This window comes from Mobula birostris, chromosome 9 (genome assembly GCF_030028105.1).
Source record: "Mobula birostris isolate sMobBir1 chromosome 9, sMobBir1.hap1, whole genome shotgun sequence".
Taxonomy (NCBI): Eukaryota; Metazoa; Chordata; class Chondrichthyes; order Myliobatiformes; family Myliobatidae; genus Mobula; species Mobula birostris.
In genome coordinates this window covers 151,815,798-151,843,673 of record NC_092378.1, presented here as the reverse complement: position 1 = coordinate 151,843,673, position 27,876 = coordinate 151,815,798, and the positions used below count along the sequence as shown (strand labels likewise).

The 27,876-nt window shown below is 42.6% G+C and overlaps 2 protein-coding genes across 7 annotated transcripts in view; one reads left to right on the top strand and one right to left on the bottom strand.

The window, feature by feature from the left end:
• cyth3a (cytohesin 3a) overlaps positions 1-18,740 on the top strand; it is a 119,103-nt gene extending 100,363 nt beyond the window's left edge. For all 4 annotated transcript variants that reach the window (XM_072269153.1, XM_072269154.1, XM_072269151.1 and 1 more), the window contains 5 exons: positions 1,381-1,492; positions 11,847-11,923; positions 14,679-14,750; positions 16,401-16,555; positions 17,891-18,740. In XM_072269153.1, coding sequence (XP_072125254.1) covers positions 1,381-1,492; positions 11,847-11,923; positions 14,679-14,750; positions 16,401-16,555; positions 17,891-17,963 — 489 coding nt within the window. In that variant the 3' untranslated portion in view covers positions 17,964-18,740. The remainder of the gene's footprint in view (positions 1-1,380; positions 1,493-11,846; positions 11,924-14,678; positions 14,751-16,400; positions 16,556-17,890) is intronic.
• A 4,341-nt stretch (positions 18,741-23,081) lies between these two features.
• Positions 23,082-27,876, bottom strand: part of usp42 (ubiquitin specific peptidase 42) — an 88,382-nt gene continuing 83,587 nt past the window's right edge. Inside the window, exon 20 of one of the 3 annotated variants that reach the window (XM_072269148.1) lies at positions 23,082-24,487. The gene's annotated coding sequence lies outside the window, so the exon portion shown is untranslated. The remainder of the gene's footprint in view (positions 24,488-27,876) is intronic. The other 2 variants (XM_072269147.1, XM_072269149.1) reach the window with 2 other exon arrangements.

The window sequence follows — 27,876 nt, the reverse complement described above, 5'->3', positions numbered from 1 at the left end:
CCGCCCATTTTTCTATCATCCATGTGCCTATCTCAAGAGCCTTTTAAATGTCCCTAAAGTATCTGCCTCTACCACTACCCCAGCAGCAAGTTCTGCGTGCCCACCACTCTCTGTGTAAAGAAACTTACATCTGACAACCCCGTATACTTTTCTCCAGTCAGCCTAAAATTATGTCCCCTCTTATTATCCATTTCCACCCAGTGGAAAAAGTTTTTGGGTGTCCCCTCTGTCTATGCCTCTTTATCATCTTATACACCACTGTCAAATCACCTCTCATCCTCCTTCACTCCAAAGTGAAACGCCCTACTTATCTCACTCTAATTCTCATAAAACATGCTCTTTAGTCCAGGCAGCATCCTGGTAAATCTCCTCTGTACCCTTTATAATATGCAAATACTTTGAGAGGCTGGTCATAGACCACATCTGCAGCATGCTACCACCCACACTGGAACCCCCCCACAAATTGCCTACCGACACAAGCCGTCGACAGATGACGCAATAGCCACAGCTCTACACACCGTCCTTACACACCTGACACAGTGGTGTCAAGAAAACAACCTCTCTTTCAATGTCGCAAAAACAAAGGAGCTGGTTGTGGAATGGAGACGGGCTAGCCCCTATTGACATCAATGGATCTGGGGTTGAGAGGGTGAACAGCTTTAAGTTCCTCGGCATCCACATCACCAAAGACCTCACGTGGCTGTGTGGTGAAAAAAGCACAACAGCGCCTCTTTCACCCCAGATGGTTGATGCATTTCAACATGTCTCCAAATTCTAAGGACTTTCTACAGGGACACAATTCAGAGGATCCTGACTGGCTGTATCACTTCCTGGTATGGGAACTGTACTTCCCTCAGTCACCGGATTCTGCAGAGAGTGGTGTGGACTGCCCAGCACATCTGTGGATGTGAACTTCCCAATATTCAGGACATTTACAAAGACAGGTGTGTTTAAAAAAAAAAAAGGGCCCAAAGGATTATTGGGGACCCAAGTCACCCCAATCCCAGCTGTTACCATCCAGGAAACTGTACCGCAGCATTAAAGCCAGGACCAACAGGCTTTGGGACAATGTCTTCCACCAGGCCCTCACACTGAAACAATTGTATTTCTAAGCTATATTGACTGTTCTGTTGTATATCTTACAACAGAACTTATTTATTAGAAATTACTGTAATTTGTACATTGCACATTCAGACGGAGATGTAACATAAACATTTTTACTCCTTATGTGATGGATGTAAGAAAAAAAGTTTAATTCAAATTCCAAATGAAAGATTTGTACTGTCCTTTAAGAGTGTCCATTACTGTAATTAAAAGCAGTTAAGTGGTGTTTTTATATTATTAGTTTTGTGCTAATCCCTTTTCTCTATCTTTCTGCAGAACTTGTATGATAGTATTAAGAATGAGCCTTTCAAAATCCCAGAAGACGACGGAAATGATTTGACCCACACATTTTTTAACCCTGACCGAGAAGGCTGGCTACTAAAACTAGGTGAGTTTGACTTATACAGGTTCTGCAGTAAAAGGAGATTTAATGGGTGTTGCCTGAAATGGACTTATGATGCCACTGTAACAGACTGGGGAGTGTAGTGGGTAACACTATTAGAACATAGAACAGTACAGCACAATGTTATGCCAAACCATTTAAATTAATAATCAAATGGTCAACTAATCTCTTCTGCCAACACAATGACCATATCCTTCTATTTCCCTCAGGTTTGTGTGTGTATCCAAACGTTTCTTATAAGGCCCTAATGTACCTGGCTCTACCACCACCTCAAGCAGTGAATTCTAGGCACTCACCATTCTCTGCATTTAAAAAAAAACATGCCCTTCATATATCCTTTGAAATTGTCCCCTCTCACCCTATATACATTCCCTCTGGAATTAGACATTTCAACCCCAGGAAAAAGATACTGTCTGTCTTCTCAATCTTTGCCTTTCATAATCTTATAAGCGTCTTTCAGATCTTCTGTCAGCCACTCTTGGCACTGAGGCTTGTGTACATAATGTAGGCTGATGTAGACATGCTGTATTGCTGCACTCATCCTTCACACAAATACATTGAATTGAGCCTGCTTGCTCTTTCTGCTCTTAAGAGCTTGTCCTCCGTCCTGGCCAGCTTTTAACTCTCAGGGAACATGACCACGTTAAAGACTCCTGGGCATTGCTTTGGGATCTTGCTGTGCACCACCTGCTATGTTTCCCACAGGAACACATTTAGGCCATTTGGCCCATTGAGTCTACTCCAACATTCAGTCATGGCTGATTATTTTTTCCAAGCCCATTCTGCAGCCTTTTCCCTGCAATACTTAATCCTGATTAAAAACAATGTCTAAACTTCAGAAAGATATTCAGTGGCTGCGAGACTTCTGGGATGCCCCTGGGATCTCAAAAATGCATACATCCCTCTCATTTAGGTACACCTCAGGAATATTTCTGCTTTATGCAGGGGTTGTTCCCAATGCCATAGTACTGTCAGTTGGTGTTGTGAACTGGTGTGTGGTGGTGTTTGGGTTCATCTTATGGGCTCCCATCTTCATGCTTTAGTTGTGCTGCTGAGTTATGGTTATAGAGTCATAGAGCCCTCTAGCCCAGAAATAAGGCCCTTCGGCCCATTTCCTCCATGCTGGCATTGCCTTTACACAAAAGATCAAGGGTCAACTTTATCCGCCATATACATTTATATGTATTAGAAATTTGGTGTGGTGTGTTAGTCAATGCGGGGCATGCAGCAAAAAACAACATTCAATAAAGAATAAAGAATTATGTAAAAATAAAGTTAAAGGTTAAAGTACGGATATAGAATAAAATGCGCATAAATCCATGTATTTACAGTGTAAAGAGCATTATAAAAAATGGTTTGAAGTGTTTACAATGCAGTGACTGAGGTAACAGATAGACCCCCCCCCCTTCCCCCTCTACCCCCTCTATCTATAATGGTTGATCAGATTAACGGCCTGGGGGAAGAAACTTTCAGGATGGTGCGTAGTTTTTGTTTTAAAAGCCCTATAGTGCTTTTGGAAAACACAGTTTACTGGGTGGGAGTAGAGTCTGCCTGTCTTTTTCCCCTGTTCCAAGTCCTGCAGTGATGTTAGACTGTAGCCAATGATGTTTTTCTGCTGGCCTGACAGTTCACTGTTATCATATATTATAGTAGAAGAGTGAAACTGTCAAGCAAGCCCTGGCATTTAATTTACAGTACTGTTGTTTGTCAGTTTAATTTTTTTTTAAATTTAGAGTTACAGCATAGTAACGGGCACTTCAAGTCACCAAGGGGAAAACGGTTGGGGTCGTAGCTTGCTGCAGGAATTCTTCAAGACTGTGCCCTAGGCCCAACCGTCTCCCAATGCTTCATTCTATGTGCGGAGAATGGAGGGATGTGGACATTGTCTGGGCAGAAGGGAATAGTTTAGTTTGGCGTTTATTTAGAGATCCAGCACAGTAACAGGCCAATCTGGCCTAACGAGCCCATGCTGCCCAATCCCACCCATATGACCAATTACCCTACTAACCCATATGTGGGAGAAAACCTGAGCACCTGGAGGAAACCCACACCATCACAGGGAGAACATACAAGTGCCTTACAGTCAGTGGTGAGAATTGAACCCAGGTCACTGGCGCTGTGATGCGTTGCGCTAACCGCTTTGATTAGTTTGGCACAACATGGTGGGCTGAAGGTCCTGTTCTTACACTGTACTGTTCTGTGAAGTTAGGTCATATTTAATATCCGTACTGCTGCTGGTTTGGAATTACTGCAGTGTGGGAGACTTTCAGGTGGTGTGCAGTATTCTAAGAACTGGCTTGTTGCCTCCTTTTCTCTGGCTAAAGGGGATAAGTAATGAATACCAGCTTTGCCATGAATAACCTTTGCTTCACAACTTGCCTTTTGAGACTGTTAAAATTCAGATATAAATTTAATGGCCTTAAAGCAGATTGCAATGTTCAAAAAATGGTGTTTCAGGCAGCAATATATAATATTTTTCCAAGACTTTTTTATTTGGAATCGATCTAATTAGAGGTGAAAAGCACCTTCAGTGAAATCAAACCTGATAGGTCCAGAAACAAGCAACTATGATCCACTTCTCAGCGTGCTGGAAAGACTGATGAAGGGTTTCGGCCCAAAAAGTCGACTGTTTATTCCTCTGCATAGATGCTGCCTGACCTTCTGAGTTCCCCTAGCATTTTATGTCTTCCACAGGAAATATTTACCAGGATGTTGCCTGGACTTGGAAGCCTGAAAAGGGATTTCATAGACATGTTGGAGGTTGAGAAGTGACCTGATAGAAGTATATAAGATCATGAGGGGCAAAGGCAAGGTGAAAGCAGAGACAGTACAGTGCAAAAGTCTTAGGCAAATATATATTGCTAGGGTGCCTAAAAGTTTTGTATAGTTCTGTAGTAACTTATGTATTGCACTGTACTGCTGCCACAAAAACAAATTTCATGACATGTGAGTGATGATAAACCTGTTTCTGTTATGGGTCTCTATTGTAGACTGAGCGTGGGAAGGAGGCACGGAAAGGGGAATCATTGTTGGGAAAACAGGAAGGGAGCGAGAAGCACCAGAGAGACATTCCTGCGGTCACAGGGCAGTGTTCCTCTGCCAGTTATCCCACACCCTCCCGCGGTGATCCACCCTCACCATTTCCAACATCCTCTGCTCCTGCCTGATGTACAAACTCACTCTCCACTCCACATTGACAAATCCAGTACTGTGTAAAAGTCTTAGGCACCCTAGCTGTATATATATGCCTAAGACTTTTGCACAGTACTGTAGTCTTTTCCCCAGAGACATGAGTGCTTTAAAAAAAGAGGCAATAGGTTTTAAATCAGTAGTGAAAGTTTTAAAAAGGACATCGGGGGCAGCTTCTTCACACAAAGGATTGTGTGTATTTGGATGAGGCGCCACCGTAACATGGTGGTTAGCGTGACACTGTTACAGCTTGGGGTGTTGGAGTTTGAACACCAGCTAAGAAGTTTGTATGTCCTTCCTGTGAGTGCATGTGTTTCCTCTGGGTGCTCCTGTTTCCTCCCACAGTCCAAAGATGTACTAGTTAATAGGTTAATTAGTCATTGTAAATTCTTCTCAGATTAAACTAGGGTTAAATAGGTGGAATGCTGGTTGGTGTGGCTCATTGGGCTGGAAGGGCCTGTTCTGCCCTGTACCTCTAAATAAAATAAATAAACAAATAGTGCTCGCGGTAGAGTGTATCAGCAACATTTAAAGGCCATCTAGATCAGTAGAGGATAGAGGAGACTTAGGGGCTATGGGTCAAATGAGGGCAGATGGGACGAATTCACTGGGAAACACAGCATGGATGAGATGGGCTGATGGGCTCTGTGACCCTATAACCTCCAATTTGTTCCAGGTGGGTCAGGACTTGGGTTGGAAGAAATTGTGCTCAGTCTGTCCACTGTAAGAATGCCATATTTCAGTCATGATGATTTATTCTTATTAAATATTGAGGCTTGAATCTCATTCACAAAACAAAGTCAAGGTAAATTTATTATCAAAGTGCATATACATTACAATACTCTACCCTGAGATTTGTTTTATTACAGACAATTACAGGAAAATAAAGAAATACAATAAAATATTTGAAAAGCTACACATAAACAAAGACTGACAAACGACCAATGTGCAAATATAAAACAAATAATACTGAGAACATGAGTTGTAGACTCGTGAGTTGTGGAGTCCTTGAAAGTTAGTCTATAGGTTGTGGGATCAGTTCAGAACTGTGTATTAACCCCTCGATTTCTGTTACGATACTGAATGCTGTGTGGTTCCAACAGTGAGGCACCCTCAAAGAATTATAATTTATGCACGCCTTTATTTTTCTTGCATTACTTGTGATTTTCCTATTGGTTTGTGTGTTTGTTTGTTTGCTGTGGCTTTTATTTTATAAAATTGGCTTAAATGTGCCTTCTTGTTTTCCTTATGACCTATGACCTGTCACCTTTCTGTTCTCTGACTGGCTGTCTCTGCTTCCTCTGCGTTAGGAGGTACGTACTCGGAGATCTTCCGCATCCTCATGTCTGTCGCACTGCTTTACTTTGCCCCCCTCTTTCTTTGTTCTGAAAAGCAAGAAAATGTTGTTGTGAGGTGCCTCCTGCGATTATAAATTCCTTGTTAGCTCTGCAATACTTCCTGGAATTGTGGGTGGTACAGTAGTGTAGTGGTTAGCGCACGGCTTTACAGCACCAGCAACCAGGATTCAACTCGAGGAGTTTGTTCATTCTCCCTGTGAGTGCATGGGTCTCCTCCGGGTGCTCTGTTCCTCCCACAGTCCAAAAACATGCGGGCGAGTAGGTTAATTGGTCACATGGGTGTAATTGGGTGGCACGGCCTGTTACCGTGCTGTATCTCTAAATTAAATTAAAATATAAATTCACAAAGCTTGACATTACTGAGGTACACAATCTTCAAAACATCTCCTCTTGGCAATCATCAGAAAAAAATTAATAAAATGCTTGCCTGCTTTACAATTAGACCATAAGACATAGGAGCAGAATTAGATCATTTGGTCTATCGAGACGGCTCTGCCATTCTATCATGACTGATTTATTATCCCTCCCAACCCCTTTCTCCTGCCTTCTTCGTTACCTTTGACACCCTTACTAATCGAGAATCTATCACTTTAAATATAAACCAGTGACTTGGCCTCCACAGACACCTGTGGCAAAGAATTCCACAGATTCACCACCCTTTAACTAAAGAAAATCCTCCTCACCTCTGTTCTACAGGGTTATCACTCTGTTCTGAGGACATGCCCCTGGTCCGAGACTCTGCCACTATAAGAAACATCCTCTCCATGTCCACTCTATGTAGGCCTTTCAGTGTTCAATAGATTTAAATGAGAGTCCCACTCGTTCTTCTAAGCTCCAGTGAGTACAGCCCCAGAGCCATCAAACACTCTTCATAGGTTAACCCTTTCATTCATGGAATAATTTTTATGGGAACCCCCTCTGGACCCTCTCCAATGCCAGAACATCCCTTTTCAGATAAGTGGCCCAAAACTGCTCACAATATTCCAAGTGCGGCCAGACCAGTGCCTGAGAAAGCCTCAGCAATTTTCTATTCCTGTACTGAAATCTTACCTGTTAGAGTTCTTCGAGGAAGTAACAAGCAGGCTGGACAAAGGAGAGGCAGTGTATATCATTTACTTGGATTTTCAGAAGGCATTTGATAAGGTGCCACACATGAGGCTGCTTAACAAGATAAAATCCTATGGTGTTACAGGAAAGATACTGGCATGGATAGAGGAATGGCTGACAGGCAGGAGGTAGCGAGTGGGAATAAAAGGAGCCTTTTCTGGTTGGCTACCAGTGCCTAGTGGTGTTGCTCAGGGGTCAGTATTGGGACTGCTGCTTTTCACATTGTTTGTCAGTGGTTTGCATAATGGAATTGACGGCTTTGTGGCAAAGTTTGCAGATGATATGAAGATAGGTGGAGGGGTAGGTAGTGCTGAGGAAGCAATGTGATTGCAGCAGGACTTAGATTAGAAGAATGGGCAAAAAAGTGGCAGATGGAATACAGTGTTGGGAAATGCACGATAATGCATTTTGGTAAAAGGAACAATAGTGCAATTATCTAAATGGGGAGAAGGTTCATACATCGGGGTGCAGAGAGGCTTAGGAGTCCTCATGTCAGACTCCCAGTAGGTTAGTTTACAGGTTGAGTCTGTGGTAAAGAAGGCAAATGCAATGTTGGCATTTATTTCAAGGGGAATAGAATATAAAAACAAGGAGATAATGCTGAGCCTTTATAAGACACTAGTCAGGCTGCACTTCGAGTATTGTCAACAGTTTTGAGCCCCATATCTCGAAAGGATGCATTGTCATTGGAGAGAGTCCAGAAGAGGTTCATATTGTTTGTCAGAGGGTGATTCTGGGAATGAAGGGATTAACATATGAGGAGCGTTTGGCAGCTTTGGGCCTGTACTCACTGGAATTCAGAAGAATACTGGAGAATCTCATTGAAACCTACAGAATACTGAAAGGACAAGATAGGGTGGATGTAGAGAGGATGTTTCCAGAGGAGTACCCAGAACTAAAGGGCACAGCCTCAAAACTGAGGAGCGACCTTTTAGAACAGAGGTAAGGAGGAATTTTTTTAGCCAGAAAGTGGTGAATCTGTGGAACGCTTTGTCACGTAATTTGGTGGAGGCCAAGTCTGTGTGTATATTTAAGGCGGAAGTTAATAGTTTCCTGATTGGTCAGGGCATCAAGGAATATGGTGAGAAAGTAGGTGTATGGGGTTGAGTGGGATCTGGGATCAGCCATGATGGAGTGGCAAAACAGACTTGATGGACTGAATGGCTTAATTCTGCTCCTATGTCTTGTGGACTTAATGGTCTGTAATACTAGCTCCCACTAATACTATGTCAGTACGGTGGTGAAGTGTGCTAACCAGACAATAAAGGGCACATTATTATCTCCACTTGGCCCCAGTGAGAATGATGGGGGAAACATTACATCGGGAGGTGAGAAATTCTGTTTTAAACAAAAGAAGTGCAATCCCTCAATAACTTGCAGCTGGCACTTCACCCAACAATTTGTTCCTTGTCAATTCTTTCAGCTCTGGTGTTGAAAAGCATAGTTAACTTGTAGCTGCAGCCGGTAATGTTCGGAATTAAAGCTGCTTGTACGATGAGCCGTATGTTTTAACCAGCTCTTTTCTGATCCACTAAACCTAATTCAGGACTTGCCTAATTAACCACAATCAAAAATTGCTTTCTGACAGATCTTGCTGGTAGAGAAGAGTCAATAGCTTTATAGAACAGTCTCCTTATCTGACTTTTTCTAACATAAAGTTAAGTATATCAAATAGATTCACTAGAAAAATTTAATTTGCATGTTACTCTGGGAATGGGAGGATTAGAAAATTGTGTATCAGTTCTGACGTCACAGAGACACAGAAGACATAGAAGCAGAATTAGGCCATTTGGCCCATCAAGTCTGCTCCACCATTCCACCATGACTGATTTATTATCCCTCTCAACTTCTTAGCCTTCTTCCCGTAACCTTCGACACATTTACTAATCAAGAACTTATCAACTTCCTCTCCAAGTATACCCAGTGACTTGTGGGCTCCACAGCTGACTGTGGCAATGAATCCACCCTCTGGCTAAAGAAATTCCTCCTCATCTCAGTTCTAAAGGGACTTTCTTCAGTTCTGAGGCTGTGCCTCTGGTCCAAGGCTCCCCCATTATAGGAAACATACAGTCTCTGTAGGCCTCTTATTTCATGTCAGAGGTAAGGTTTTTACGCAGAGAGTGGTGGGTGTGTGGAAGGCACTACGTGGACTGATGGTAGAGATAGATGCATTAGGGATGTGTAAGAGACTCATGGCACAGTGATGATAGAAAAATGGATGGTTATGTAAATGGGAGGGGCTTGATTTTGATATTGGAATTGATTTTGGAATAGGTTAACAGGTTGGCATTAAGGAAATTGCCATTCATCAGGTCTGGTTGCAAACAGCTTTCCTGTATTTTACTTTCAACAGTTGGATTTCTGCTTATTAGGTTGTAGTCTTGTTGAGACCTTAAAAATCATGTGAATAGCCTGTGGGCAGTTACACAAACTCCTCGGCTTGATAAGTAAGAAAGTGGGAAAAGGACACGTTAAACTCTTAAAGGGCTGTTTGAACTGCTGGAGTAACACCACACTTTCTAAACCTTGGAGAGAAGGTTAACAACACTGGGCAGCATACTTGAGGTCTGTGCTATACCAGGAGAAGCTGTGATGGTACTCCTTGGAGCAGGGAGAGGTGCTCAAAGTGTGTACATTTTGAAAGCTGTTACACCTGCCAACATCTGTGAGCACTACGTACTACACTACATTAAGATAGTTTCTGGGGAAGCTTAGAGATGCAAGCAAACTTTTTCCACTGAGCTTATGTGAGGCTAGAACTAGAGGACATGGGTTAAGGGTGAGAGGTGAAATGTTTAAGGGGAACATGAGGGGAAATTACTTCACTCAGAGGGTGGTGAGAGTGTGGAACAAGCTGCCAGTGGAAGTGGCGGATACGGGTTTGATCTCAACATTTAAGAGAAATTTGGATAGATACAAGTATGGGAGGGGTATGGAGGGTTATGGCCTGGTTGCAGGTTGATGGGCAAAAGGCCTGTTTCTGTGCTGTAACACATATTTATGCCAGTGCTGCCTGGATTTGAGAGCACATCTCATCAGGAGAGGTTAAGTAAGCTAGAGCTTTTCTCTTTGGAGCAAAGGAGGATGATAGGTGACTTGATAGAGGTGTACAAGACAATAAGAGGTATAGATCGAGTAGAAGTACAATTTTTTGGCAGAAATGTCTGACAGCAGAGAGAATAATTTTAAGGTGATTGTAGGAAAGGATGTCAGAGGTAGGTTTTTTACACAGAGGGTGGTGAACGTGTGGAAAACCCTGCCAGGGGTGTGGTCGAGGCAGATACATTAGGGACATTTAAGAAGCTCTTAGTTTCACATGGATGATAGAAGAATGGAGGGTTATGTAGGAGGGAAGGGTTAGATTGATGTTAGACTGAAAGGTCAGCACAACATCGTGGTTCGAAGGGCCTGTACTGTGATGTGGTGTTCTAGGTACTGTACATGGGTGAATGCTTTTACATTAAAAGTAAGTGTACTGCATGTAAGGGTGGTGGAACAGTTAGAGTTGTAAAGAGATACAGTACAGAAGCAGGCCTCTCAACCCACCGAGTCTGTACTGACCAGCAACCTCCCATTTACAACAATTCTATATTAATCTTATTTTATCACTCCCCCCCCCCCCCATTCCCACCAACCAACTCCCTCAGCTGCTACTCCCCACCTACACACGGGGGTGGTGGGGGTGCAATTTACAGCAGCCAATTCATCCACTGACCCTGTAGGTCATTGGGATGTGGGAGGGAACTGGAGCACCCAGGGTCACAGGGAGAGAAGATGCAAACTCCACAAAGACAGCAGCTGCATCACTCTGCCATTCATTCCTGAAAAATCAAAACTGAATTTCTGCAGGGCTGTGGGCTCCTCAGAGGCTCAGCCAGCACAAGTGCCATTCCTCGTGCTGTAGTATTCCACATCGCCAGATTTGTAAACAATTGCTCTGTTTACTTATCCAGTTTAGGAATCATTTATCTCTGACTCGGCTCTGAGGTAAAGATTGGGGAGATGAGAACAAGACCATAAGACCCAAGCAGAATTAGGCCATTCGGCCCATCTACTCTGCCTTTGATGGCAGATTTATTATCCCTGTCAACTCCATTCTCCTGCCTTCGACACTCGTACTAATCAAGAACCACTCAACCTGCTTTAAATATACCCGATGACTTGGCCTTTAAAGTACCTTGAGATTTAAATTAGTTTCAGCTGTCATAGAGTCATAGAACATTACAGCACAGGGTTAGTCCGTGTCAGACTATTACTTTGCCTCGTCTCTTCAACCTGCACCCGTATCATAGCCCTCCATACCCTTTCCTTTCAAATTTATCTTAAACGTTGAAATCAAATGCACATCCACCACTTCCACTGGCAGCTCATTCCACTCTCTCACCTTTACTGTTGTAACCATCCTTCGTAGAGCCGAGTGACCGACATGAGAAAGAAATTAAACCTCATTCCAGAAAAAAACCCAGCTCATTCCTGTCTGTACTTTGTGTGGGAAATGAGGGGAGATAAATAGGCCGATACCACAAAGGATCATTTAAACAGATGGAACGTTAGGACAGGAATTCTTGGGGCTTTTAAATAATGTGTGGGTGGATTGTATTAGTCATCCTTAATATATACATAAAGTGTATAAAAGGATGAGCAAGTTTCATGCTATTTCTCCTTTTCAAACTTGCCCACTTTAGGAGGAAGAGTTAAAACGTGGAAGCGGCGATGGTTCATTCTGACAGATAATTGTCTCTATTACTTTGAGTACACAACAGTAAGTTTCCTATCACTCTACCATCTTGAATGCACAGTGCTTTTAAACTTAATATCTTCATAAGGAAACCACATTGTCTCATTGGTTCATCCACCAATGAATAATTAAATACTTAATGCATGTTTTATTTTAATTGGAAACAATCTACACATACTCATGTGAGATGCATACTCGTTTATTACTCGGTCATGGTGGTTTAGAGATATTAGCTTTATTTGTCACATGTAACTCAACACATACACTCAGTGGCCACTTTATTAGCTACATCTGCTTGTTAATGCAAATATTTAATCAGCCAATCATGTGGCAGCAACTCAATGCATAAAAGCATTCAGGCATGGTCAAGTGTTGTTCAGACCAAACCTCAGAATGGGGAAGAAATCTGATCTAAGTGACTTTGATTGTGGAATGGTTGTTGGTGCTAGATGGGGTGGTTTGAGTATCTCAGAAACTGCTGATCTCTTGGGATTTTCACACAGAACAGTCTCTAGAGTTTATGGAGAACGGTGCGGGAAACAAAAAAAAACAGCCAGTGAGTGGCAGTTGTGTGGGCAAAATGCCTTGTTAATGAGAGAGGTCAGAAGGGAATGACCAGACTGGTTCAAGCTGACAGGAAGGCGACAGAAACTCAGATAACCATGCATTGCAACAGCGGTATGCAGAAGAGTATCTTTGAAAGTGTAACACATTCAATCTTGAAGTAGATGGGCAACAGCAGCAGAAGACTTCAAACATACACTCAGTGGCCACTTTTTTAGGTACAAGAGATACGTAACAAAACGGCCACAGAGTGTACAGTGAAATGTGTCAATGACCAACTCAGTCTGAAGACTGTGCTGGGGTCAGCCCACAAGAGTTGCCAGCCTCTGACACCAGCATAGAATGCTCACTTTTTTTTTCCCAAAAATACTTTATTCAGAAATATTACAAAATAAAAATAATTACATACAGGAAAAGAAAACCATTCGTTGACTGTGAGTCCTTATTCAATACAGTTATTAACAATAAAATTTTGCGTTGACTCTGTTCATTTACAAATGAAAGATGTTTACAGTAAATCATGCGTTTACTCTCAACCCTTGGTCAAGTGTTAAGACTTAATAACAATCAAAATTTTCAACAATAAAGGCAGGCAATGGCTCTAATACTTTCCCAAATTAACAATTCCACCCACTCCTTGGGCACCATGTTGATTATCTGTCCACACCGCTGATGAGGGTAGGTCTCCTCCCCACCCAATCCCTCCCCCTCCTACGGGTGATGAACGTTAAACTGTGGTCCTTCCCCACCGGGCCTTCGCGGTGGCTGCACCAAGTTTGAGTGCATCCCTCAGAACGTACTCCTGCAGACGAGAGTGTGCCAGTCGGCAGCATTCAGTCACGGACATCTCCGTCAGCTGGCAGACCATCAAGTTTCGGGCCGACCAAAGAGCGTCTTTCACCGAATTGATGATCTGCCAGCAGCACCGGATGTTGGTCTCCGTGTGCGTCCCCGGGAACAGCCCGTAGATCACGGAGTCCTCGGTAACGCAGCTGCTGGGCATGAATCTTAGTACTGTCCCTTCCATTCTCTTCCACACCTTCTTTGCGAACCCACAATGTGCAAAGAGGTGAGCCACCGACTCCACCCCATTACAGTCCTCCCGTGGGCAGTGGAGGAACCGTTCCAGGCGTACAGGAGGGATGACTGGGAGGGCCCCTCTCACCGCCAGCCAAGCGAGGTCTTTGTGCCTGTTGGTGAGATCTGGCGATGAGGCATTTTGCCAGATGAACTGGACGGTCTGCTCAGGGAACCACGCCACTGTGTCCATCACGGTATCCAGCATAGAATGCTCACAACTTACTAATCCTTACTAAAAGTTGCGTTCACCCGCAACTTTGATGTGTGTTACTAATCCTTATGTCTTTGGAGGAAACCCTCACGGTCACGGGGAGGATGCACAAACTTTTTACAGAGAGCAGCGGATTTGAACCTTTACCTCAAACGTCCTTAGGTTAGGTAAATGGCCACTCAGATCCTAGTTAATTCAAAACGCACAGCATTATTGTATCAACTTTATTTATATCAGTTCAAACGTCCATGTAAATGATGTTGACTCTGCGGTCAGCATTTTGTGAATGCTTTTGTTCTTTTAGTACCAATACTTAACCAGATTACTTCTCCCACAATACAGGCCTTTCAGCTCATGATATGGTACCGACCTTTGAACGTACTCCAAGATCAATCTAACTTCCCTCCCACGTACCCCTCCAATTTTTATCAGCCATGTACCTATATGAGAATCTCTTAAATGTACCTTATGTATCTGCCTCTACCACCTCTAATCACCTTAAAATTATGTTCCCTTTGTGTTAGCAATTAACACCATGGGATAAGTGTATGACTGTCCACTTGAACTATGCCTCGAATTACTTACAACACTTACAACTTAGAACTTCTGAAATCTTTCATTTTTATTCCTGCTGTATGGGGATGGGTTGAGCAAACTAGGGGTTTTCTCTTTGGAGAGAAGGAGGGTGAGAGGTGACTTGATAGAGGTGTATAAGACGTTGGTTGGTGTCGCCTGCGGAGCAGGACAGTGGAGGTGTTTGACCAGCCTGTTACTGGTGTGGGGCGAGGCTGCTACTGCATGGAGTGCATCCTGTGAGCTTCCCAGTGCTTGGGTCTGCATTGGTTAAGTGAGATTTGTGGGACCATGCCACTGGTGACTGGAATTTGCCTATCAAGTTGCTGAAATAAATATTTTTAACCTCAGGACAAAGAACCTCGAGGAATAATCCCTTTGGAGAATCTAAGCATCCGTGAAGTAGAGGATCCTCGAAAGCCAGTGAGTAATTTTATTTTATATTATTTGGAGATATCGTGTGGAACAGGCCCTTTTGGCCAGGCTGCCCTGCAATCCACTGACTTAACCCTCGCCTAATCACAGGACAATATACTATAACCAATGCGCCTTTGGACTGTAGGAGGAAACCCATGTACATGTGGGAAGGAAGTCACAAACTTGCTGGAATTGAACTCTGAACTCCAATGCCCTGACAGGTAATAGTGTTGTGCTAACCCTCCTGGTATTGAGTTATGAGTAATGTGTCATCTGGGCCGTGGTCATAGAGCACTCGGCACAGAAACAGGCCCTTCGGCCCATCTAGTCTATGCTGAACTGTTATTCAACCTAGTCCAATCAACTTCCTGCAGGAAAGATATCAATAAGGTTGAAGGGGCACAATGAAAGTTTACAAGGATGTTGCTGGGACTTGAGGTGTAGGGAAAGGCTGAATTGGCTAGGACTTTATTCCCTGGAGTGTAGGACAAGGAGGGGAGATTTGATAGGGGTATACAAAATTATGTGGGGTATAGACAGGGTAAATGCAAACAGGCATTTTCCTCTGAGGATGAGAATGGAAGGTGAAATATTTAAGGGGAACCTCTTCACTCAAAGGGTGGTGAGAGTGTGGAAAGAGCTGCCAGTGGAATTGATGGATGTGAGGCCGATTTCAACATTTAAGTTTGGATAAGTCCATGGATGGGAGAGGTATGGAGTGATATGGTCTGTGTCTGGGTCAGTGGGATTAGGTAGAATAACAGTTCGGCTGAATGGCCTGTTTCTGTGCTGTAGTGCTCTATGACTCTCTACATAACACGAGCCCTCGCTCTCTGGGTAAACTGTGAAACTCCGGCAGGTCCTTGAATAGCTGGCTTTTACCCCACGGTCCCACTTTAATTCATCTTTCACAGATATCCTTAATAAATTGCAGCATTAATGTTCAATTAAACATTATTCCTTCAGACAGTGTCTTTTATTTTAAAAATAAATCTCCAATAAGCTCTCAGAACTTGGGGCTCTTTATCTAGGACTTCCAGAATTTGAAAAGTTTCAGTCTCATGGGGTTCGATATCTGTCCCATCCTGAAGTAAGCTTTCCTGCACATTGGTTATTCTTACAGTGTGAATGTGTCTTGTTACATCCTCAAGCTGCTTTGGTGGTTCATGCTGCCTTCAGACACTGGGATAATGATCCCTATTATTCTCCCTCCTCTCTCTTTCCATTCCTCATTCTGTTTCTTTCTCACCTCTCTTTGGTGCCTCTTTCTTCCCTTTCTCCCATGGCCCTCTCTCCTCACATAAAAGATTCCTCCTCCTTTAGCCCTTTCCATTTGTCCCCTCGCGCTTTCCCCCTCACTTCTCACCTGCCAGCGTGTACTCCTTCCCCTCCTCCACGTTCTTATTCTGGCTTCTTCCCTCTTCCTTTCCAGTCCCAATTAAGTGTCTTGGCCCAAAATGTCAACTGTTTATTCCCCTTCATAGATGGTGTCTGACCTGCTGAGGTCTTCCAACATTTTGTATGTGTTGTTCTGGATTTCCAGCATCTTCAGAATCTCTTTTGTTTGGATCATTAGTCACTTGGATCTTGGAGATCTGACGTGCTGGCTTTTGTGACCTGTGGCTCTAATGCTGTCTTTTCTTTTTCCCTCTGCAGAACTGCTTTGAGCTTTTCAATCCCAGTCACAAAGGCCAGGTGATCAAAGCCTGCAAGACCGAAGCGGATGGCCGAGTGGTCGAAGGGAACCACGTTGTTTATCGAATATCAGCGCCAACCCCCGAGGAGAAAGAAGAATGGATCAAATCAATCAAGTATGTGACTACCTGTAGCTGTCTCCTGCGGGTGTGTGGTGTGCTTTGGGCCAAGGATACGGAAAACTCTTGGAACAAGTAATCAAATGGCACTTGGCATTTGATGCAACAGCATTTTAGATTTGGGTAGATACGTGAGGTCGAATTGCAGTGTTGGAGCATAGACTGCTTGACTGTTTGCATTTTGAGCCTAGCATTGACACCACTCCCCAGTTTGTCAGCTGCCTACATTCTGGTTTGGCTACCATTACTGACTTACTTAAGCCCATCACCCCAATTGGGGCATAGGCCACTGACAGAGTCTTTTGTCCTGGGCTAGACTTTCAAATTGTCCCTAGGTGTCTTTCAATGTGTCCCTAGGGAGATCCTTCCTCCCTCAGGGATGAGGGCTTTGGAGCTTCTGCTGGCGTTTTTTAAGCTCTGGGTTTAAAGGGATGGGGTTGCTGGTGCTCCCTCCTCCTTTCACAGCCGGGCTTGGAACCATTCACGGCAGAGTTAAGACTACTATGCTTTTATTTTATTGAACAACCAATAGCTTTATTTTAGTAGATATATTTTATCACTTGTACATCTAAACAGACAGTGAAATGCATCATTTGTGTCAACAACCAATGCAGTGTGAGAATTTGCTGGGAGCAGCTGTCAAGTGTCACGACACTTCAGCGGCAACTCCTCCCTAGCCCTAACGTGGTCACAGGGAGAACGTATAAGCTCCTTACAGACACTGCCGGGAATTGAACCCTGATCGTCGGCGCTGTGAAGTGTTACGCTAACTGCTATGCTACTGTGCCGGCCTGAATGCTGCTGGAGATTTCCAGCGGTTTGAGTGTTAACGATCTCTGCTCAGGCAAGTATGTCCTGACCTCAGTGAGATTGCAGACTCTGATGTTGGTTTAGTTTAAGTTCAATGTCATCTGACTAAACATATATAAAACTAAACCAAATAACATTCCTTTGGACCACACAGCACATAAATGATAAAATACAATTTGAAATGCACAGGTAAACAGTAAACAGCCCGCTATCCCAGTGACGAGACCTTGGTGGTGGCAGGGTATTCATTAGTCTCACAGCCCGAGGGAAGAGGCTGTTACCCAGTCTGACAGTCCTAGTCTTGATGCTCCTGTCCCTCCTTCCTGATGCTAGTGGGTCAGAGAGATAGTGGGATGGGTCCTGATGCTAGTGGGTCAGAGAGATTGTGGGATGGGTGGTCGGGATCCTCAACAATGCTTCGGGCCCTTCATCTACAGCACTCCTGGTAAATGTCACAAATGGTGGGAGACCCTGGGGATCCTCTCGGCGGTTTTTACTAACTTCATCCTTGTGTGCTTCCAGAGCCAGTATCAGCAAAGACCCCTTCTATGACATGTTGGCCACCAGGAAGAGAAGAATAGCCAACAAGAAGTAAGCACGCAGATAACTGTATCCACGCTCGCAGGTGCTCATCTCTATGAAACACACCAGTCTTTGGAAGCTTTATAATGGAAGAAATGAAGGACGTTACCTGCTCCTGGACATTTCTCTGTCTATGTCTATAGAGAAGTCTCATGTTAAAGTGTTTTAAAACACAAACTTTTAGCAGAAGCCACATGCAGCTGTGTGAAATTCTACTTTAAGAAACTTTTGCACGCAAAGTTCTTTCTGTGGGGTGGGTGGGGGTCAAGATGTCAGGGCAAATACCTCAGCTGGTCTGGGGCCAGAGCGCAGGAGCAGGCATGGCTGGGTCTGAAAAGTGGCTGCATCTACACTAAGAGACACTACTTTCCATCACCTTTTATCTATAGTCAAAACTATAATCAAGTATTAATTTTCAAGTCCAAGAATGTGACTGATATAAACAGCTATACTGATAAAAAGTTCTTAGAACGAATAAAAACATAGACAAGAGAGCATTAATCATTCTTACAGCTAGAGATTTGTCAGTGATGTTTTTGGCATGAAGAGGAATTGGAACCAAAAGTTCTTTCCAAGAACTTTATTTAATATAATCTGCACTACAACATGGTAAAATTGTATATTTATTTTCTTAGTGCAATTGCAAAAATATTTGTATTGTAATTGTTTAAAAATTTAAACCTTTTAAATTATGTGTAAATATTGTACAGATTGTTTTACGGATACTAACCCTACCATACATGTTTAAACTATTGTTAATGGCCTGTAGAAATAAAACCTATTGCAATTAGATTCAGATGTATTTATCAAGTGTGCATCTCTGCGGGCCGGAATTGGTTTGGCCATTGTCTCATCACAATGGTCTGTACTCTATAGTGGGGTGAAATTACTTTGCTTGTCAGTGGGATGAGCAGATAGTTTCTTTTATTATTTTTATTTATTTAGAGGTACAGTGTGGAACAGGCCCTCCTAGCCTAACCACTAGACAATTTACATTGACCGATTAACCTACGAAATAATGAGTCTTTCGCCCATGGGAGGAAATCCACCTGCACATAGGGAGAACATACAAATTTTCTTACAGAAGACACTGGAATTGAACTCCGATGCCCCAAGCTGTAAATACTGTGGTGCAAATCACTACGCTACCATTACATCCAATTGTTCAGGTCCAAGAAAGACTGGTTTGTCTCCACATCTTATGACAATTGTGTAGCCAACAATACAGTTGTACCATTCTGGGAGATGCAAGGTGGAATATATTCAGATTCATTTATTTATCACGCGTGTCAAGACATACAAGTGAGATGTGTCATTAGCTTTAACAATCAACACAACCTAGGGGTGTGCTGCAGGTGGCCTGTACACGTCACCACACAGTGTAGCATGCCTGCCATGTCACCAGAACACAACAAAACTACACAAGTCCCTTTCCTCCCTAACACACGGACCCTAATCTGACCTCTCTGTATCCAAAACTATCCCTACAGACTTAAAAACAACAAACAGCTAAGTCTGAACCACCATCTCAACAGAGATGGCAGCTCGGTGACATCTTGGGAAAACAAAATGGCACCTCATTTTTTCCAAAAGTTTTTGTTGGACATTTGAGTTAAACATTTTTTTTTGCTATAACGCTGGTCTCTTTTATCTTTGTTATCCTAACACTGGTACAGCTTGAAACCCAATGCAGCCAATCCAACCTCACTAAGCTTTTGCATGTTCATATTTAGTTAGTCCAAGTTGCACTTTGCCTTAATGCTTCAGTGGTATCCAGTGCCTGGCAACCACTACAAAAGCAGAAATTCACTGCGTCTCACAATCTACTGATTCTCAGAACAGCCATAGGAATGAGATGTTGATACTGTTCTCTGTCATTGGCTCATCTGAGGAATTAAACCCATTTTCAATACTGAAATTCTTAACACAAGGTAACTCCTACACTTGATGGCAACACTACCAATCTTCAGCAGGAAGAATTGAACACGATCCATTTTCTAAAATAACAAAGTATTTTCACTGTCTAAACATTAAAACAATTACTTTGAGGAAGCCTATATGAACCATAACACCCAAATTGTTCTTTTATAACAAGATATTTGCAAGTTTTAATCATATGAGACAGAATAAAGTTTTATTTCTGAAGCTAAAGTCGCATGTGTGTGGAAGGAGGGAGAGAGATGCTTTAAGGTGATGAAATAGCATCAACCTGTTTAACCTGTTTAAATTGCTAGCAATATTTTGCTTTTAAATAGCAAAACACAAGCATTGTGTCAAAATCAAATTAGGGCTATTGACAGATAAAATCAAAGTACTGAAAATCTGAAACGTGAACTGTTATGTATCTGTGGAGCAACAACAATAACGTAGCAGGACGATTGAATGTGTTTGCAGATGATACGAAGATAGGTGGGAGGGCAGGTAGTGTTGAAGAAGCAGGGTGTCTGCAGAAGGACTTAGACTGGGGAAGTGGGCAACAAAGTGGCAAATGGAATATAATGTAGGGAAGTACATGGTCATGCACTTTAGTAAAGGAATAAAGGCAAGGACTACTTTGTAAATGGGGAGAAAATTCAGAAATCAGAGGTGCAGAGCGACCTGGGAGCCCTCATCCAGGATTCCCCATAGGTTAACTTGCAGGCTGAGTCGTTGGTAAGGAAGGCAAATGAAATGTTAGCATTCATTTCAAGAGGACTAGAATGCAAAAACAAGGATGTAATGCAGAGGCTTTTTAAGGCATTGGTCAAACCATACTGAGTACTTTTTTAAATTATGAACAGTTTTGGGTCCCTTAGCTATGAGATGTGCTGGCACTGGAGAGAGTCCAGAGGAGGGTGATGAGAATGATCCCAGGAATGAAACGGTTAACATATGAGGAGCATTTAATGGATTTGATCCTGTACTCACTGGAGTTTAGAAGAATGAGGGGTGATCTAATTGAAACCTATCAAATAAGATCATAATATACAAGAGCAGAATTAGGCCATTTGGCCCATTGAGTCTGCGCCACCATTTCATCATGGCTGATCCATTTTTTTTCTCAGTCCCAATCTCCTGCCTTCTTCCCGTATCCCTTCATGCCCTGACCAATCAAGAATCTATCAACTACTGCCTTATATATACATAAAGACCTGGGCTCCACAGCTGCCTGTGGCAAAGAATTCCACTCTCTGATCAAAGAAATTCCTCATTTCCTTTCTAAAATGACAACCCTCTATTCTAAGGCTGTGTCTTCTGGTCTTAGACACTGCCACCATAGGAAATATCCTCTCCACATCCACTCTATCAAAGCACTTCACCATTCGATAGGTTTTAATGAAGTCACCCCCTCATTCTTCTGAATTCTATAGAATACAGGCCCAGAACCATCAAACGCTCTTTATGTGAAAAGCCATTAAATCCTGGAATCATTTTTGTAAACCTCTTTTGAACCCCCTCCAGTTTCAACACATCTTTTCGAAGATAAGGGGCCCAAAGCTGCTCACGATACTCCAAATGAGGCCTCAACAGTGCTTTATAAGCCTTAACATTATATCCTTGCTTTTATATTCTAATCCTCTTGAAATGAATGCTAACATTGCATTTGCCTTCCTCACCACAGACCCAACCAGCAAATTAACCTTTAGAGAATCCTGCACAAGGATTCCCAGGTCCCTTAGTGTTTAAGATTTTTTTGTATTTTCTCTCCATTTCGAAAAGTCAACCATCATTTCTTCTACCAAAGTGCATGACCATACACTTCCCAACACCGTATTCCACCTGCCATTTCTTTGCCCATTCTTCTAATCCAAGTCTTTCTGAAACCTCTCTACTTCCTCAAAGCTACCTGCCCCTCCACCTATCTTCATATCGTCTGCAAACTTTGCAACAAAGCCAATTCCATCATCCAAATCGTTGACACATATAGCAAACAAAATCGACCCCAACACAGACCCCAGTGGAACACCACTAGTCACCAGCAGCCAGCCAGAAAATGCTCCCTTTATTCCCACTCTTTGCCTCCTGCCAATCAGCCACTGCTTTATCCATGCTAGGATCTTCCCTGTAATACCATGTGGTTGTAGCTTGTTAAGCAGCCTCATGTGTGCCACCTTGTCAAAGACCTTCTGAAAATCCAAGTACACAATGTCAAGCAATTCTCCTTTGTCTATCATGCTTCTTATTTCTTCAAAGAGTTTCAACAGATCCGTCAGGCAAGATTTTCCCTTGAGGAGACAATGCTGACTATGGCCTATTTTATATGTACCTCCAAGCATCCTGTGATCTCATCCTTAATAATCAACTCCAACATATTCCCAATCACTGAGGTCAGACTACTTGGTCTATAGTTTCCTTTCTTCTGCCTCTCTCCCTTCTTGAAGAGTGGAGTGACATTTGAAATTTTCCATTCTTCTAGAACCATTTCAGAATCTAGAATCTCGAAAGATCATTATCAATGCCTACACAATCTCTTCAGCCACTTCTTTCAGAACCCTGAGGTGTACACTATCTGACCAGGTAACTTAACTACCATCAAACCTTTCAGTTTCCCAATAACCTTCTCTCTAGTTATGGTAACTTTACACACTTCATGCCTCCTGACAACTGGAACTTCCACCATACTGCTAGTGATTCCACATTGAAGTCTGATGCAAAATATTTATTCAGTTCGTCCACTATGTTCGTGTCCCCCATTACTACTTCTCCAGCAGTCCGATATCCACTCTTGGCTCTCCTTTGAGTATCCTCTTTAATATTATTGGCTAGCTAGCTTTTGTATTTCAAATATTGAAAGGTCTGGATAAAGTGGATGTGCAGAGGATGTTTCCTATATCGGGAGGGTGTAGAACCAGAGGGAACAGCCTCAGAATTGAGGGACGTCCATTTAGAATACAGATGAAGAAAAATTTCTTTAGCCATAGGATGGTGAATCTGTGGAATTCATTGCCATGGACAGCTGTGCAAGCCAAGTTCATTGGGTATATTTAAGGTGGAGAATGATAGTTTCATGATTAGTCAGTGCGTCAAAGGTTTCAGGGAAAAGGCAGGAGAATGAGGTTGAGAGGGAAAAATCAATCAGCCATGGTGGAATGGTGGAGCAGACTCAATTGGCTGAATGGCCTGATTCTATTACTTTGTCTTATGGTCTTAATGAGGATACGGAAGTGGTTACTCTGTTTGTTACCAAGCTTAGATGTGAATGATGGCAGTGCACTGTGAAAGGAAAAGCGTTAACACATTGCGTTATATACATTTTGTTCAGCTTTACTTCATGTTCGTACATTCTACAAATTTCACATGCTACAGTACAACATGGGCAGATGGCTGTTCCATCCCAAACACCTCTCAACCAACTCAATTAAAGTTAAACACACTTCAGTACAGCTCTGAACCACACGTACGCACACACACTTTCCCATAATCACACGGATTACATTAGTTTTTTTAAAACCTTGCCTTCCTGATACAGGCCCAGAGTTGAAATAGCTGGTATCACAGTTTTGAGTGTGTTTCAGTTTTAATGTTCTCAGGATTCAATTCTGTCTGCAGCTAGAAACTTTTAAAGTGACGTACAATCGGTAAAGGTACCGGAAGCACCTCAGATGCTAGAAAGGCAACTGCTACACTGCACGCAGATGTAGCCCAGTGTAAATGCACCATTGGGAATTTATTTTGCCATCAAACCAGGGCAAAAAAAATTAATGGTCTAGATCAAATTACATTTCTTTTCTTTTAAACAATATATTCTATGTATATATCAGTACAGTTTTGCCAAAGGAACATCTTAAAAGGCAGTATATTAGAAGAGTAGCATTAAAATAATTTACATTCTAAAGCCCTTTTATAAACAAATTATAACCTGTGAATTTAAAAGTAAAGTTTAAAATTAAAATCTCGAGAACTGGAATTAAAATCTCAAGAACATACTCTAGACCATATAACGCTGAATTTAAAGAAATTAGTTTCTAGTTTCAGATAGAATTCAAATAAGTCATCGTTGAGGTTCCGGTCATAAGTCTGAACTTTTTTGATTCTAATTCTTGACTGATTTTGCTCTCAAAAGAAAAACTTTGGGTTTGTAAAATAAGATTTAGTGCTTGGTTTATTAAAACAAACCACCGATTTCACAGTCTGCTGCACTATCAATATTCCTGTAGTCCCAGTAGCCATTTTCTGGTCCATTTATTCAGGTACCAGTTACACCCAAGAGCTAACCGCTAGAAATTACACATAACACACAAGTAGTAATCAAACCTGAGTCTGTGGCTGAGCAGCATTGGAGTCTTTAAAAAAAATTCCAGGGTGAATTACCATTTATATATTACAGCTATTTATACAATATTTGTACAGTGTTCATCAAGGAACAGAAACTAACAATCCTTTTTGGATTTTTCACTAAACTCGTAAATCAAAAAAAAAACAAACTCTCCAAGAAGAAAACTAAAACTGTTTCCGCCTGGTTGTGAAAGTTCTGTACAGTATTTTAAGGAATAAAGCACCGCGTGCAGGATCCCAAAGTGTGAGCTCTTGTGAAGTTTCGTCACATTTTGTGGATATCTAAACAAAGACAGAAGAGTACAATTAGGTTCAACACTGACAACAATCTTCTCGCTGGTTATAAACGTTTACAGATTATGGTACACCTGGGTTGCTGGGTCAGGCAGCAGGTACACACAGCTAACAACACCTGGATCTGATCACCAGACCGATTTCTCTATGTTCTCAGTGGCAGGAAATCTGGGGAGCTTCCCTCTCAGTGCAACATTCTGCAGCTTCACACACTGCGGACTGCGCACTCCAAGTTGTGTATTTCATCCAAATGATTGAAAACTCCCAATTCATTAACAAAACCAGACATACACTCAGTGCCCTCTTTATTAGGAACAGATGCTCATTAATGCAAATACCTAATCAGCCAATCACATGGCAGCGACTCAATGCATAAAAGCACGCAGACATGGTCAAGAGGTTCAGTTGTTGTTCAGAGAAAACGCCAGAATGGCAAAAATTGCAAACGTCACTCCACTGTTTAGGAACGTAGGGAGGCAGAAGAACGGAAGTTATAAGTCAGTTAGACTGACCAGTGGTTGGGAAGATGTTGGGTGTTCATCGCTAAGGATGAGCTTTCAGGGTACCTGCAGGCACATAACAGGCCAAAGTCAGCATGGTTTTCTAAAAGGGAAACCTTGCCTGACAAATCCGCTGGAATTCTTTGAGGAAAAATAATCAGGGTAGAGAAAGGAGATTCAGTAGTTGCTGTTTGCTTGGATTTTCAGGACTTCGACAAGGTGCCACTCATGAGGCTGCTGGAAAAGATAAGGGCCCATGGTATTGCAAGGAAGATACTAGCATGGGTAGAGCATTGGCTGACTGGCAGGAGGCAAAGAGTGGGAATAAAGGAGTCTCTTCTGTTTGGCTTCTGGTGATCAGTGGTATGCTGCAGAACTGAATGACAGAATTGATGGCCTTGTGGACAAAGTGGAGAGGCAGGTAGCCTTGAGGGAACAGGGAGGCTGCAGAAGCACTTAATCAGATTAGGACAATGGGCAAAGATGTGGCAGGTGAAATACAGTGTCTGCAAGGGTATGGTATGCACTTTGGTAGAAGGAATAAAGGGCGTAGACTGTTTTCTAAACAGGGAGAATATTCAAAAATCTGAGGTGCAAAGGGACTTCAGGATTCTCTAAAGATTAACTTGCAAGTTGAGTTGGTGGTGAGAAAGGCAAATGTAGTATTACCATTTATTTCAAGAGCACTAGTATACAAAAGCAATGATATAAGGCATTGGCCAGGGTTCTGGTCAAGATGGCATCGGTAAACGATTCCTCAGGCTTGTTTGTGTTACGGAAACCATTGGAGCTGGTTGGGACTCGATCAAGTGACATGGCAGTCTGCTGTGTCTGGAGAGCTGCCTCATGGAGATCAGGGACGGGGACCCGGAAAGGAAGAACACGAGCTGACTCTAGGAAAAGACTTAGAGATGGGGCATAGGGTCGTGAACGACTCCATCTTGAAGCGGCGAGGGGGGATCTCACTGAAACCTATGGAATAATGAAAGGCCTAGACAGAGTGGATGGGGAGAAGATGTTTCCTATTGTTGGCGAATCTAGCACCAGAGGGCACAGCCTCAGAATAGAGGGACGCCGATTTAGAACAGAGGCAACAAGTAATTTCTTTAACTAGAGGGTGATGAATTTGTGGCAGCCAAGTAATTGAGGCAGATAGGGTCTTGATTAGACAGGACATTGCAGGTTATGGGGAGAAGGAGAATGGGGATGAGGGGAACAATAAGTCAGGCATGATGGAATGGCCGAGGAGACTTGACGGGCAAAATGGCCAAATTCTACTCCTATACTGTACCTTATGGTCTTAAATGTGATTTAAGTGACTTTGACTGTGGAATCATTGTTGGTGCCAGACGGGGTGGTCTGAGTATATCAGAAAATGCTGGTCTCCTGGGATTTTCATTCATGACAGTCCCTACCGCTTACACAGAATGGAGCAAAAAACATCCAGTGAGCAGCAGTTCTGTGGGCAAAGACACCTAGTTGATGAGAGAGCCCAGAGGAGAATGAATGATCATTCAGGTTCATGCTGATGGAGGGGGAGGATGACAACAATAACTACGTGTTACAACAGTGGTGTGTAGAAGAGCATCTCTGAACTCACAACACTTTAAACTTTGAAGTGAATGGACTATAAGAGCACAAGACCACACTGGACAACCACTCCTGTACCTAATATAGTGGCCAGTGAGTGTAGAAATGAATAAAAGGATTTGAAAAAATACTCGAGTCCTGATGAAGGGTCTCAACCCAAAATGTTGACTGTTTGTTCCTCAGTTCCTCCAGCATTTTGTGTGCACTGCTTTGGATTTCCAAGCATCCGCAGAATCTCGTTTGTGAAGAAAATCCAAAAGGAAGCAGAGGGACGTCTGCAAGGTCCCAGTGATTACAGGATGTTAAATGTCCAAGGGAATTACTTTATTGTCTTGAGAGACCAAGGCAAAATAGCCTAGAAACGGTGGGAGGTTTATAAGTAGAACTAAAAATGAAACAGGAATTCCAGACGATGTTTGAAGCTGACATTTGTTAATTCAAAGAGAGGGGCATTGGGAGTGGCCTCAAAGACTGAGCCAAGATACGTGCCTGGAGCAGTGATCAAAGATACACAGCAGTGCATCCCTGAATTACAAACACAAGAGATTAGAGCACGTTTCTCCTGAAGTTATTACCTTAACATTGCAATCTGTTAACAAGGCTACACTGACCCCACCCTGTTATACCTGCATACCTCAGATGCTTGTTTCAGCTATGTGCACAGTGCTCTTGTATAACTTGATTTCAAAATCACCAACAGCCTTTGATGGAAGAGGCAGTATTTACCAAGTTTGGGACTTTGAAATTACATTTGCCACCCACAGGCATGGTTCCAGCATTCATAAAGGGTGAAAGCATTAACACATCACGCCCTTCCTCCACAAACTCTTCAACGAATCAGGACAAATCCAATTTTGATTCATGAACTGTCATTCTTTCTAGTTTCTGCATAATGTTTTCCTCATTTCCACGTTATGCGACACCTCATCTGGAATCTACTTGCAAGAAATCTTTTGGAAACGTCAAAGACCCAATTCAATACATTGGTGTATTCTCAAAAGTTAGCTGTCCCCAGTTTTCCTATCTGCCCTTGGATCGATACTAACACAGCTAGAAATCCTCCCAGCTCCACGCTTACTGTCACTGCACCATTTCTCTTTTCGTTAATCCCCATTCTCACGTAACTATTTCCATTGGTATTTAAGCTTCCTCTTTGGCCCTGCTTTGTTTATGATGGACATTATGATGGACACTATGGGAAAACGCCTTAAAGCTGATTGTCATTAAGTAGTACTGGTTTATTGAACTTTTTCCTCAAGACACCATTAAATATGTTTAAAATGGGAC